Genomic DNA, 13,746 nt, shown 5'->3' with positions numbered 1-13,746 from the left:
GAAAAGAGAGAACTTCGAGAAGATTGTACAATTTTATTAACAAAGAAAGAATTGAGAGATAAGAAATGAAAGGAAAGATTGAATATTGTATTAAGATTCTTGAATAAAGGATTGAATGAATTACAAATGAGGGAAATTAGCTTTTATATTACAATTTCCAGCTAATTTCAGCTAACTACCTAACTAATTGACAGCTCATTTCTAAATACATGTAATCACTTTTGGCGCTAAATTGCAAATTTATTCTGCACCAGAAAAGCTGAAAAAGTGTAGAGTGAAAATTGATGAAAACTCATTGATACAAATGCTCTAAATCTGATCCCTGCAGTGACGGTATGCCATCTCAACCATTATAAAACTCGGCCGATAACAATTTATATCCGACCCTCTGAAATGTTGTACCCCGTATACGTCAATCATCAAGGAAGCTGCAAACCCAGTATCTTATACTTGCTCTATCCCAGTGCCCAGTGGGAGTAGTTTAGGAAATAAAGTAAGTCCATGTAGATGAATGATTAAGGCAAGCCCTAGAAGAGTAAACCAATTTATGCTAGTTTTGTTTCATTTAATTCATCATTCTGCATCTTCCAAGTTTTCCTCCTCTTCCTATCACAAATCACTATACACCTGTGCCCTTATGCAAATGGATTTCTCCAGGTATTTCAAATTACTTGTATGGTTTCCAGTTTTCTTTTGCTAATAGATTGCATCGATCAACTCCTAATTGATGCTACTAGAATCGCTATTGTTTACTACTGCCTTTTGTTTTATTCCTAATTTCATTGATTACAAGGGATAGTAGCCCCTCGTTCTATCACTGATAGGAGTGAAGGGGACGGAAGTAAAAAGGAGAATGAAACAATGATGTTTCCCTTCAAAATTCTTTCCACTATTGGAACGATGTTAATTTAGCCTCTTAAGTGTGAAAAATGGATTGGCTCCAAATTGCTTGGCTAAATGTACAAAGAGTGAAACGCACGAGCATATGTCGAATATATGATCACTCGCCTTTCCTTGATGCCAATAGGCTTCTACTATCTAGCACTGTCCCCTTTAAATTCCTTCTACTTATGTTAAGGCTGTCTAATATAATGGAATAAAGCAAATTGGCCGACTAAACTATTGCACTTATGTGATTTTACCCTTGTAGAAGCTTCTCTGACCATAATCTTTTTAATGTAATAACATGGCTAGACTATCAGACGAGGCTTGGACAATGGTGGGAAAGAAAGGGAACCAATTTATCTTGAATGACAGACCCTTCTACTTCAATGGGTTCAATACCTACTGGCTGATGGTATTTGCTTCTGATCTGTCGGCTCGAAGTAAAGTCACTCAGCTCTTCCAACAAGCATCTTCTGTTGGTCTGACAGTCTGCAGGACATGGGCTTTTAATGATGGCCAATGGTGTGCTTTGCAAAAATCACCATCTCTATACGATGAGCATGTTTTCAAGGTAAAATTTCAATGTTACATATACTCTTATACTCGTATGATGCATATGATTTTTAAAATTATCTTACTAGTTACAGAATGTTGTTGAGGTTTTGTGTCCACTGACATTCAGGGTCTGGATTTTGTTGTGAGTGAAGCAAAGAAGCACAAGATCAGGCTGATTTTGTCACTAGTGAACAACTGGAATGACTATGGTGGCAAAGCACAGTATGTCAAATGGGGCAAACAGGCTGGCTTAAATTTGAGCTCTGACGACGATTTCTTTTCAGATTCTACTCTCAAGACCTATTACAAAAATCATGTCAAGGCAAGTTGTACAAGTTTTAATAGAACAAATTAAATAGACCATAACTCTTGAACCTCTCTTACTTCTCATATTCGTTTTGGTTGTGTGTTTCTTGTTGCCAAACCATGAAATGGAGACACTTCATTTTAGGCTAAAAACTTGAAACGTTTTCGCAAAGTTGTACTGTCACTTCTAGACAATAGGAGATTCCGGTAGTTATTTACGGGGTCTTAAATTAATATTGTTATTATACAAAATGTACATTAATGTTTTTAGCATAAAAATGTCAAAATGCACATAAATATAGCTGTACAGTGACCGGAGATCCATTCACTGCACCATGCATGATGCATTTACCTTTGCCTATAGCTTTGTTTGAGTAATAGTCTTTCACAAGCTTCGTATTCCTCCTTTAATCTGTATTGTGACTGCAGACAGTACTAAACAGAGTCAATACATATACTAAGGTTGCATACAAGGATGATCCAACTATTTTGGCTTGGGAGCTGATGAATGAGCCCCAATGCACATCTGATTCCTCTGGAGATAAATTGCAGGTTTGATCCCTTCACCAGTTTCAGTTTTAGGATAAGCATAACCTGTCAGACTCAGATTGATGTTGATAAAGAATATTTTATAAATCATAATTTTCCTGTTTAATAGGCTTGGATAGAAGAAATGGCTGTCTATGTGAAGAGCTTTGATACAAACCACTTGCTTGTAGTTGGCTTGGAGGGGTTTTATGGTCCCTCAACTCCTGAGAGGACTCAGTTCAATCCAAACACATACGCTACGCAAGTAGGAACCGACTTTATTAGGAATCATCAGGTCCTTGGAGTTGATTTTGCTTCGGTTCACATTTATGCAGACTCTTGGTAAGTGAAAGTAGGTGAGATGGGATAAAACAGATGTGGTTAACTTGCAACAATGCCTCATCTAAAACAGAATTAACAGAAGCGTATAGTCTTATTGTTTGTTAGTAACTACTCTTTAAGCGAGTTTTGGGAAAGAGTGTCCTATGGTAGAATGTGGTGAGCTTTTAAGATTTTAAGGTGTGACTTCTCAACTTGAAACATTTAAATCTTTCCCCGCGATTACACTAGTGTGTAGGTCTATTGTTTGTTACTTATTTCGCTTTTGATGAGGCCTAAGGCCCTGTTCTTATCTAATCAATCGAATCGAACTTATAGGATTCAAGAACTTATATGATCGAACTGGGATGAACTTAGAACTTATAGGATCGAATCGAATCTGTACTAAACTAAACTGAACATATAGGATTTGAAGTGAACTTAAATTAAGTGACGTATAGGATCTGAATCGAATCGAATCGAATCGAATCAATCGAATCAATCGAATCGAATCGAATCGAATCGAATCGAATCAATCGAATCAATCGAATCGAATCGAATCGAATCGAATCAATCGAATCAATCGAATCGAATCGAATCAATCGAATCGAATCAATCGAATCAATCAATCGAATCGAATCGAATCGAATCGAATCGAATCGAATCGAATCAATCAATCGAATCAATCGAATCGAATCGAATCGAATCGAATCAATCGAATCGAATCGAATCAATCAATCGAATCGAATCAATCGAATCAATCAATCGAATCGAATCGAATCGAATCGAATCGAATCGAATCGAATCGAATCGAATCAATCGAATCAATCAATCGAATCAATCGAATCGAATCGAATCGAATCAATCGAATCGAATCGAATCGAATCGAATCGAATCAATCGAATCGAATCGAATTATAGGATTCGAACTTAACTTAACTTAAATTAAGTGACTTTAAGTCCAAAAGAATGGGCCTAAGTTCACCCCCATAATCTTCAATATTTACTCCGTTTTGATGTATGACTGCCTTACCCAAATGTGTAATTCCATTGGTTGTTACTCATTGTTTTAGTTTAAAAAGGCGCGCCTCGAGCGTACTTATGCCCAGCACTTGGTGAGACAAGAGCTAAAATGTCTCAGTGCGCCATATAGATCAGCTGTGTCCAGCAACGCGCAATACACTGCATTTTTCAATAGTTTTTTCTTCTATTTCATTTGTTATGGGCTTCTCTTTGGCACATTAGTCCTAACATTTACTTCTTTACATGTTAACCTTTTTTTAAATTCAAAAGTGGGATATATTGTGCAAAACTTTATCTAGAAAAGACAAAGTTGTTTGCAAGAATTGTGCAGTGTCAAAATTGCTTGAGTAAATGGTCTGTCTTGCCTGGATATTTGTCTTACACTTTTGCATACACAACTAATAGTTTTATTCACTGTTCTAAGGATGTCAGAAGCAAATCCTGATGCCCATTTGGAATTTTACAAGTCATGGTTACAATCTCACATAGAAGATGCAGACCAGAAACTCAGGATGCCTGTGGTGTTTTCTGAGTTTGGTGTATCGAGAAAAAATCCCGAGTGCAACTCATGCTACAGAGACGCAACCTTCAAACTGGTATACGAAACTCTGGAGGAATCTGCAAAAAGAGGAGGAAGCGCAGCTGGAAGCCTCATGTGGCAACTGTTTCCTGAAGGCGTAGACCACATGTGTGATGGATATGAAGTAGTGCTCTCCAAATCTGCTTCTTTTTCAGACATTATTGCTCTTCATTCTACACGGATGATGCTTCCTTCACAAGACTTCTGATAGGCTTATCCTAATTCCTATGGTGTGTTATTTGTTACTTCACCAAGGCAATATACTTGTAAATGATCAAATCATCTGAGATTTCTGATTTGTTGAGGACTGATCAGGTGGGAACTCAACGTGAACGCCATGTATTGTACTTTGTTGGGTAATTATAGGACAATACAGTTAGTAGAGCATTTGGACATTGCCTTCCTACATGTATAATTAAACCATTTGTATACAATTGTAAGTTGTATGTTTGTTACGAGAGAGTGATATTAGAACTCAATATCAATATGTAATGTGTACATATCTTCATTTTTTTTCTATATGAAATCATTGCTTTTTGCATATTTTTCATTCGGAAATTACTCAAGGTACCCCTATGGGTTGTCACTTTGTCCATCGTACCCTGTTTTTACCATGGACAAAAAGTGAGATATTATACTCAACAGTACTTGGCGTATTATACTTATTGTTTAAACCATTTTATTGTATTTAACGAAATCCGCTATTTTAAAAAAAATATAGAAACTTTGATTAAAGAGAGCAATTACCTGACTAATGACACTAAATTTCTGCTTTTGTTGGGTTGTTGTTGAGGCGTTTTTAAATAAGGATTTGTGAATTTGTTACGGGGCATTTTGCATTTTCACTTGTATTTAGGAGCATGATTAAGCAAATAAAATGATGATAATGTAAAATTGCAAAGTGGATCAACTTGTGGTCATCTTCACGCTTCACCTCATCAATTAGCTACATCTCTTTGGCAAAATTGGAAAGCGGATCAACCTTATATAATAATCACTGTATAATAATTGAGACACTGACGGACTCAATCATGTGCGACTCTATGCACTCGGTTACTATATCTCAAAGTTATGGTGACACTCAGAGTGCCTCCATTATTCGCAAATTCAACTCTAACTCCACATTTTTACCATCAAGAACAACATTGGGTTGCACAGATTTACTCTCAAAATTGGTCAGGAACCCCACAAACAAAGGACATATTTGTATCAATCAGAGGTATAATTTTTGTGTTGCCTCACCTGAGAAAGTAACAGGGTTACTTAGCTTGACTGAGTCTTGGAAGACTAGGTTGACGACGTCATTGGGTGTAGAGTCGTGTGCTACGTTCAATTTAGCCAATGCTTACAGTAAAGCTTGGCTATGAGGAAATGAACTTGCAGCTAGTTGCCAGACTGAAAGATCAGCCTTTGTCTTTTGAAGTTGTTTCAATAAATGGTCAGCTGATGTATCTTTGCCATCATTTGGTGTGATGACATTTGTGTTAGTAGTTGGACCATTAGCAACTGGTCCACTCGAAGTTTGTCCTTAAGTGACATTTTGATATGGACGTCCCTGTTAGGTTCATTAACCCATTATTAGACTCTTCAAATAGTGAACTAATTAACATGTTAATGTGAGGTCATTAGATCTAGTGCATGCATAACTAAATAAGTGATTAAATGAGAAAAACAATGTCCCTTACATTGTTATATGGCTCAAAAATAAGGGCACAATTAAGGTCACCTTCCTTATTTGTTCTTGAACTTAAATATAATGGATGATCCTCCAAAATCCCAATGTAGAGATCCTGCTTTGATTGCACCCAAGACAAATCCCTTAAACTAATATATTAACTAACTAGATTAATATAGTAGTATCCTTAAATTAATTCTAATAATGTTCTTATTACTACACTAGTAATCTTATATTGTTATTAGAATTTAGATGAACAATCCTTTTATTTTATAAAACTAATTTGGAAAGAAGATGTGAGAGTTGAGCAAGAATGCATGTAAGATCAATGGAGTAGTGTAAAATGAGAACAAATTCTCATTATAAGAGGAGGAAGGGGCCGGGTAGAAGAGGCAAAAATGGCATCTCCTTTTTCCTTTTTATCTTCTCCATATAGTAGGCTTGTAAGACTATGTTTTTTTTTTTTTTTGGTGTAAACCATCCCGTTTAATCCGAATTCGAGCCGGGTAGGACCAGTAGGGTGGTAAAGCTCTCCGTCATGAGATTAACACTGCTGTGTTCCCAAGGCTCGAACACGAGACCTCTGGTTAAGCTAGAACAACTCCTTGCCAGTTGATCTAAGTGCTCAAGGGCGAGTTTGTAAGACTATGCAGTGTAGGTTTTATAATGCCTATATTTTAACCATTAAATAAATCACCCATAATCCACTAATACCTCCATAATTTCGGTCCATATACATAAAATGGACTACCATTTTATTTTGTCAATTTGTCATTTGTCACACAATATGTCACATGTAGTATGTTACATGTTATTAATTAATTTAATGCATATTTATGAAATAAATATCATTTTATAAATTAATTAAATTACATACAACATATTGACTAGTGATTCTTGATCACTTAAATAAAATGGGTCATATTATTATAATTCACAACATATTGTAATTATAATTAACCATTCATTCTTATCTCAATTGTTTCACAAACAATTATCAATTTTAGTAATAAAGTATTTTAATTACTAAAATAAATCTTATTTAATCAAATTAAAATAAGATATAAATATTCCCTCCCACAAATGAATTGTTCAAATTTAAGGAATTGATTAACTTGTATCGTCATACAATTAATCAATTTGTCTATTAAGGGAATTGTCCTATAGGTGTGATCTTAAGGGATCAACTGATCACCACCGTCAAACGACAGTAATGTCAAACTCTAGTTAGCTAATCATTACTGATTAATGTTTATCAGTTGACTATATAAATGAATCATCCCTTGCATATTCTTAATATGAGATTTAAACATGTGATCGCACTATTGTTGAAGACACATACTCCAACAATCTCCCACTTGTCCGAGACAAGTGTGCGTCACTAATTCTCTTGTCCTATTACAATCTCCCACTCAATGCAAGATGTCTCGTATGTCGTACTTGCATTTGATCATATCTTGAGTGGTTTCCTCGATCTGGAGAGTAACTTTCTGACCGGAATTATCTACCGTAGATACCTTCCGAGCGTGGCCACGCATTTTCAGTTCACTACTCCTCGAGTGGCCCTGAGATTTAAATTAACCCTGACAAGGGGGTGGACAATTCCTATCACACTATTCCCTTCGTATAGCCACAGTTCATCATGACCCAAAATACACTCATTTGACTTTAGTTACGACAGTCACAGAGAATAAATTAAAGCCATTCAGAAATTTTTGCCAACTTGGGCGAATAGTCTCTAGTCAAAAGAATTGACTCATAAGAATACTATAGTAGCTCTTGCCACGACCAGGCTTTATGAATTACCAGAACTCTATAAGCGGTCACTGCCCGACAGAGTGTCCCATGCATACAGTCTGTCTATGTGATCGACTAGTCATCCCATATGACTCTATGGCACTTGAACTTGCCATCAATCGCATCACACTCTAGTCACTTTGAGACGTCACCTCCTTCAAGTAACCAGGGGCGAATACTATGTCAATCCAGTTCACTTCAACGGGGTTCAATTTGTCTCAACAACCCATTTGGATATAACAAAGTAATGGATGAGTTTAAAGAAACTCAAACAATAAATGCGATTATCATATATGAATAGTACTATTACTACTTCATATCTTATAATATATAGTGTACCTTTTACACTAGTTGAAATGCAATAAAAGTTTGGCAAGTGGATATACCATATATCCATATATTCCAACTTTATACATTTCTGTTTCCTTCTATTCAATGTTATTTCTAATAACATGAATTTATCTATGTATATGTCTAGTCTTCTTACTAGACTTGGGCTCTTTAACTTGAAAGATGCTCCCACTTTTATCACATAACTTGTGATAAAGTCATTGTAGAGGGATTCACTCTTATTCCCTATGTTGACCATTTTATCACAATTTACTTAGATTCCTTTTGTAGAATTTGCAATAGTCGAAACTAAAATATTTTTCTAGTCTCTTACTCCTAAGTCAATAAAATCAACCTAGGATTTCGATAAATCCTTATAGGTTTGGAAACTAGAGTTTGTGTAACCCTTAAACACATAACTCAGTATATCATCAAAACATATGAACGAATCCTTAATTTTTCTCAAGAATCTCAAAGATGTTCTTTAAGGCTTTCACAAGACCATTATTCGAATTAACTTGTTATTTACTTAATATGCTCCAAGCATATGATTCATCCCAGTATGTGGATTTGTTGTCATACATGATCGTTCTAATGGAGGAAACATTAGCAAACGATTTCATGTGATCAACAACTTAATAGGTTCAGTGAATGACTATGACTCTATCATAGCAATACCATTTTAATCAACATGAATAACTTATTGAACCTTGTTGATGTTAAACAGATACGAAATATCTTATCATCATAAGACTCTCGGTTCTATGCCAATATTCTCTTACATAGATTTGAAAATCTAAAATACATTGCACATTCTCTAAGTCTCCCAATCACTCTTCACAGAAGAGAGCATTGGTACATTATTCTCAATAAGTAATATGTGATCAACATATAAGACATGGGAAAATAATTGTAGCTCCCACTTAACTTCATGTATAAATATGATTCTTCAACAATGTGAATGAAATCATTCTCAATTATCACATGAACGAATAGTATAATCCTTTGATGCTTGCTTAAGACCATTCTAGGATAACTTAAGAAAGCTTTGCATACTATGTTAGGATTCTTAGATCTTAGTCTAAGGTTTTGTGTTCCAAACACATCCTTCTCTAAACTCCCATTTTAGAAAAGCGAATTTTAATATCATTTGCCATTCTTCATCAAAATGAAATATGGCAATTCCTAACATGATTTTATCGTGGTTAACATCTTCATGTCAATCTTTGTTTTTAATTTAAAGAGACGATCGCCTTAAATTAAATCTACTCTTGAGTCAACTTTCGGATTGTAATGCATTGGCTTATATACAACAAAGTCAATTTGGGACTAGGTCATAATATTACTTTCGAAAAGTAACATATTAACAATAAGACATGTGTGCTATACTCCCACTCTATCTCAATAGGTTATAGTTCCATTACTTTCAAAAAGTAACATAATAACTATAAGACATGTTTGTTACAATCTACTCCCACTCTATCTCTTATAAATACACCTATTTTCTTAAGAGATAGCTTTGTGAGTAACAAACATATATGGTGAAGTAATTGATGTTTGTCTAGACCGACGTGTTAGCACATAAAAAGACCAGCTCTATCATGGCACCTTGATTCATGTAATATGCGTGTCTGATCCATGTCATTTGTTAAATAAACTCTATTTCAGGTATCTCCTGGTTGACCATTCATTTAGAATAATGTGTCCGTTTTGGATCGCAAATTCCCAAGAACGAGTTCGACAACTCAGTTCGACTTATATCTTTGTTATATCCAAACCTTAGTTCTTAAGCCTTCCCATAGCTCGTATGGAGTCTTATAAGTGGTGTAATCAATTGGTTTATCAAATTTCCCCTTTTAAGAGTTCAGTTAACTCTTTTGACTTTATAATCCGCGAAAGTGGTGATTAACCCCCATAAATTTGAGCAATTGTGAGATGAAGCCCCATAACTTACAAATGTAACAATTAGGCCCCATAACTTTGACAAAAAGTAAAATTCAACCCTGTTTTTATTTTTAACATAAATATATCATTAAATCATTTTATATTTAGAATCATTGTACATTAAATAATTTTTAATATTTTAAAAGTATTTATATATTTTATTAATTAACATAATTATTAGATAAAATATTTTTAAAAGTTTTACTATAAATGATATATACATATGAAATCTCTCTACAAATTATATAAATTTTATGTAGTTCATTTAAATATTATTTTTTTCCCAAAATGTATAATAAAATACAATTTATAAATGTATAAAAAAAATTATTGTATTGATAAATTGTATAAAAGGATGAAATTGATTTTTTTGTTGCAATTTTGGTTGGAAATCAAAAAATTGGATTCGATTTCACTTTCACTCAAAGTTATGGGGCCTAATTGCCACATTTATAAGTTATGGGACTTAATCTCACAATTGATGAAAGTTATGGGGGTTAATCACCACTTTCGCACTTTATAATCATTCAATCTTATATCAAATAAGACGCGACATTAAGTCACAAAAGCTTCATGTTTTATGAACTTAATTACAATGATCCCATCGTTGTAATTCTTTTATGATTAGATTAAGTCAACACAATTTATGTTATGATATGAAAGATGTATAATGCAAGTTTTTAGAACGGAAAAAGAAAAATTCCATAACCGAATGACTTGGATTGAAAGCCAAGCCATTAAAATTCATACAACATTTGTTTGCGAAATGGAAATGAAACAAACTTCCATGTCCAACATGGAAATCAAAATGAGTTCTAAAAACAACAAGTCAAAATACAATAATTTCTTAAAAGACAATAAAATAAAAGCCAAGCTTCCATAGACATTCTTCTATGGGCGGCTACACTAGCATCCCTTGTTGAAGATCATCCTCAAGCTTGCTTATCCTTTCCCTTGTCCTTACTCACATGCCCTATATCACATTTAAAGGGGGTGACAATCACAACTTGTATCTAAATACCAAAGTTGAGATTTCTATCAATAACATAATAGATTAGAGATTTTATTACCTACTGGAATTACACGTCCAACTTTAACATCTCCAATATACTTAGGGCAATTGCGTTTCCAATGTCCCATGCCACAACAATAGTGGCACTTATCTTCTGAAGATGCACCCTTTTTCGGCTTGGAAGAGTTATTCCCAATAACTTTTCCTTTGCCCTTGTTGGGTTTCTTACCCTTACTAGTACTCCACTTGAATTTCCCCTTGATTTTGTTGTTTATGGAAAGCACATCCTTTGATGAACTAACATCAAGACCCATGTCCCTCTCAGCTTGAACAAGCAATTTGTGCAACTCATGGAGAGAAGTCTTCATGTTTTGAATATTGTAGTTTACCCTAAACTGCACATATGCCTTCACTTTGTTTAAAGAATGTAAAACTCGGTCTATGACGAGTTGCACGGGAATATTGACCCCTTGGGTCTTTAGAGTCTCAACAAGCTCAATCAATTTGAGCACATGAGGGCTCACTTTTTGGCCCTCTTTTATGTTGATCTCGAAAAATGCGGAGGCCGCCTCATATTGGATGGTGCTTGTGAAAACATGGTCACAAGCTTTGTATAGATCTCATAGGCCGTGCGCATTTTGATAGCACTCCATTGGAGATCGGGCTTCATAGAGAAAATCAAGACATTCTTGATTGCGGCCGACTCTTTTAGGTAAGCCTCATAGGCTTCCCTTGCGGCGGAGGTTGACCTACTAGTTGGTGCGGTGGGAGCGGCTTCGGTGAGGTAACGAATCTTTTCGTCACCTTCCGCGGCCAAACGGAGTTCCGCATCCCAATCGGCGAAATTTGAACCATTCTTTTCAAGTTTGTATTGATCCGTGAAGGATCGAAGCCAAGAAGCATTAGGGAGTGGTGGAGCGTTTGTGCTAGTTGATGCGGATGTAATGGGAGTCGACATTGCAAACTAGTCAAATTTGACTACAAAATAGAAAATGAAGGAATTATTAACATTTATCGTCTTAAAACTTGTAAATATTTTAAAGCAAGTTTTAGCATTTTAGTGACCTTTACCCAACTATAATAAATGATTCCGAGACCCAAAATTTATATTAACTTGGACGTGAGCCAACGGGCCCTCTATATCTTTTACTAATATAACTTTGGTGGGTTAACTCTTTAACCGATTCTACAATTAGAACTCTCGGTCGATGATTTTACATTAAATTCATCTTTAGCCTGAACCTTTTGCGGCTACGGTCGCAAATACCTTCGTTGAGATCAACAAAACTTTCGAAGTGTAATAACTACTTATTACCTCACTTATCCAACGTCAATAGAAGCACCCCGAAAAATCGTATTGTACCCCTTATGAAATTTAGACTCATGGGCTCCTACTATTTGGCAAGGCTAAGTCTCAACCTTTTAAAAGTAAAGGTCTTGTCAATTTATTATCTATCAATTTTAAGTGAACTAAAAGTCGAATTCTTGATAATTATAATTTACACGGTCGAGGACTCGATATGATATGCATGTGTTGTTATGGCGATTTGGCAATGCATGCAACATATTAAAAGAAATGCAAAACAATAATAAATCCCTAGTATGGCCTTCTTAAAATAGAAAATCAAATAATCTATTACATATTTGGAAACCAACTCCTTTGGTCCCTTGAATCTTCAAGTGGCACGCCTCCCAAGAACAACGTCTTTGTCGGAACGCCTTTCCGAATGGCATTGTCTTGAAGAAACTCCAGAGTTAGAAATAATAATAAAAATACATAGCTATTCCTATTATACATTTGTAAAATGAAAAACTAGTAAAAATAAAAGTGATACAGATCACATTAAATTACAACCGAATCAATATCCCCTTTCATTACGGGTGATATCGATTAAAACTAAGGCCATACTAAGATAAAATTACATAATTCAAAATTATATAAATAAAATATAACATTCAACAATGAAATATGCAGCATTATAATATGTGTCTAACATGGCAAATTATGTGCCAAATCGCCCTATTTAACTTATATCGATTATATAACCCGTTTTTATGGAAATGCGTGATAATAACTTATTAAAATCACAATTAATACTTAAATCAAATTTAAGCTCAAGTTAATTATCCTAACACTCTTAGGACTCAAAAATTAGTCATCACTCAATTTTTGACAATAATTCAACTTGATTTAATTTTATGCTCATATTTGACCTTAAAATCATAACATTTATGAAATAAATCCTAATTAAATTACAATAATTTCAAAAATTTGGATTTTAAATTTTTGAACATTTTTGAATTTATCCATGGCTCTCATAATGTCAAAAATCATGGTTAAATTTTTCTAATTTATTTCGAGAAAAATATAGTTGCAATTTATCAGTTTTATCAAATAAAACATATAAAGTGTACAAAAATTAATCCAATCAATTTTAAAACTTTATATATGATAAGTAGGCTATTAATTCAACCTCAAATATTTTTCTCATGCCATGAAATTCGTTTTAGCTATTTATGCTAAAATAGTCACTATTTATGTCATTTTTACACTAAAAATTCAAAAATTATGCAAAATGAATCAAGTTCATTTCAAATTTTACACACAGTGAGTAAAACATGCATGTGACAACATATTAAAATTTCATGGCCAATTTCGAAGTTTAACTATATTTAACCATTTTACCTACATTTAATCCATTTTTATCTCATAAAAATCATAAATGATGCAATATTAATCATATTAGTACGAAATTTTACATAAAATACGTAAAATATGCAAGTGAGGTCATAT

At 34.2% G+C, this 13,746-nt stretch overlaps 1 protein-coding gene across 1 annotated transcript; it reads left to right on the top strand.

The window, feature by feature from the left end:
- The first annotated feature begins 234 nt into the window (after positions 1 to 234).
- LOC141597184 (mannan endo-1,4-beta-mannosidase 6-like) lies at positions 235 to 4,744 on the top strand. The gene is made up of 6 exons (XM_074417557.1): positions 235 to 657; positions 1,195 to 1,456; positions 1,568 to 1,762; positions 2,176 to 2,298; positions 2,405 to 2,616; positions 4,039 to 4,744. Exons 1-6 carry the CDS (start codon positions 512 to 514, stop codon positions 4,400 to 4,402), a joined length of 1,302 nt encoding a protein of 433 aa, XP_074273658.1. The 5' UTR covers positions 235 to 511; the 3' UTR covers positions 4,403 to 4,744.
- Positions 4,745 to 13,746: the final 9,002 nt, after the last annotated feature.

This window comes from Silene latifolia, chromosome 8 (genome assembly GCF_048544455.1).
Source record: "Silene latifolia isolate original U9 population chromosome 8, ASM4854445v1, whole genome shotgun sequence".
Taxonomy (NCBI): Eukaryota; Viridiplantae; Streptophyta; class Magnoliopsida; order Caryophyllales; family Caryophyllaceae; genus Silene; species Silene latifolia.
The sequence above is the reverse complement of the archived record's forward strand: the minus strand, read 5'-3'. Positions and strand labels throughout refer to the sequence as shown.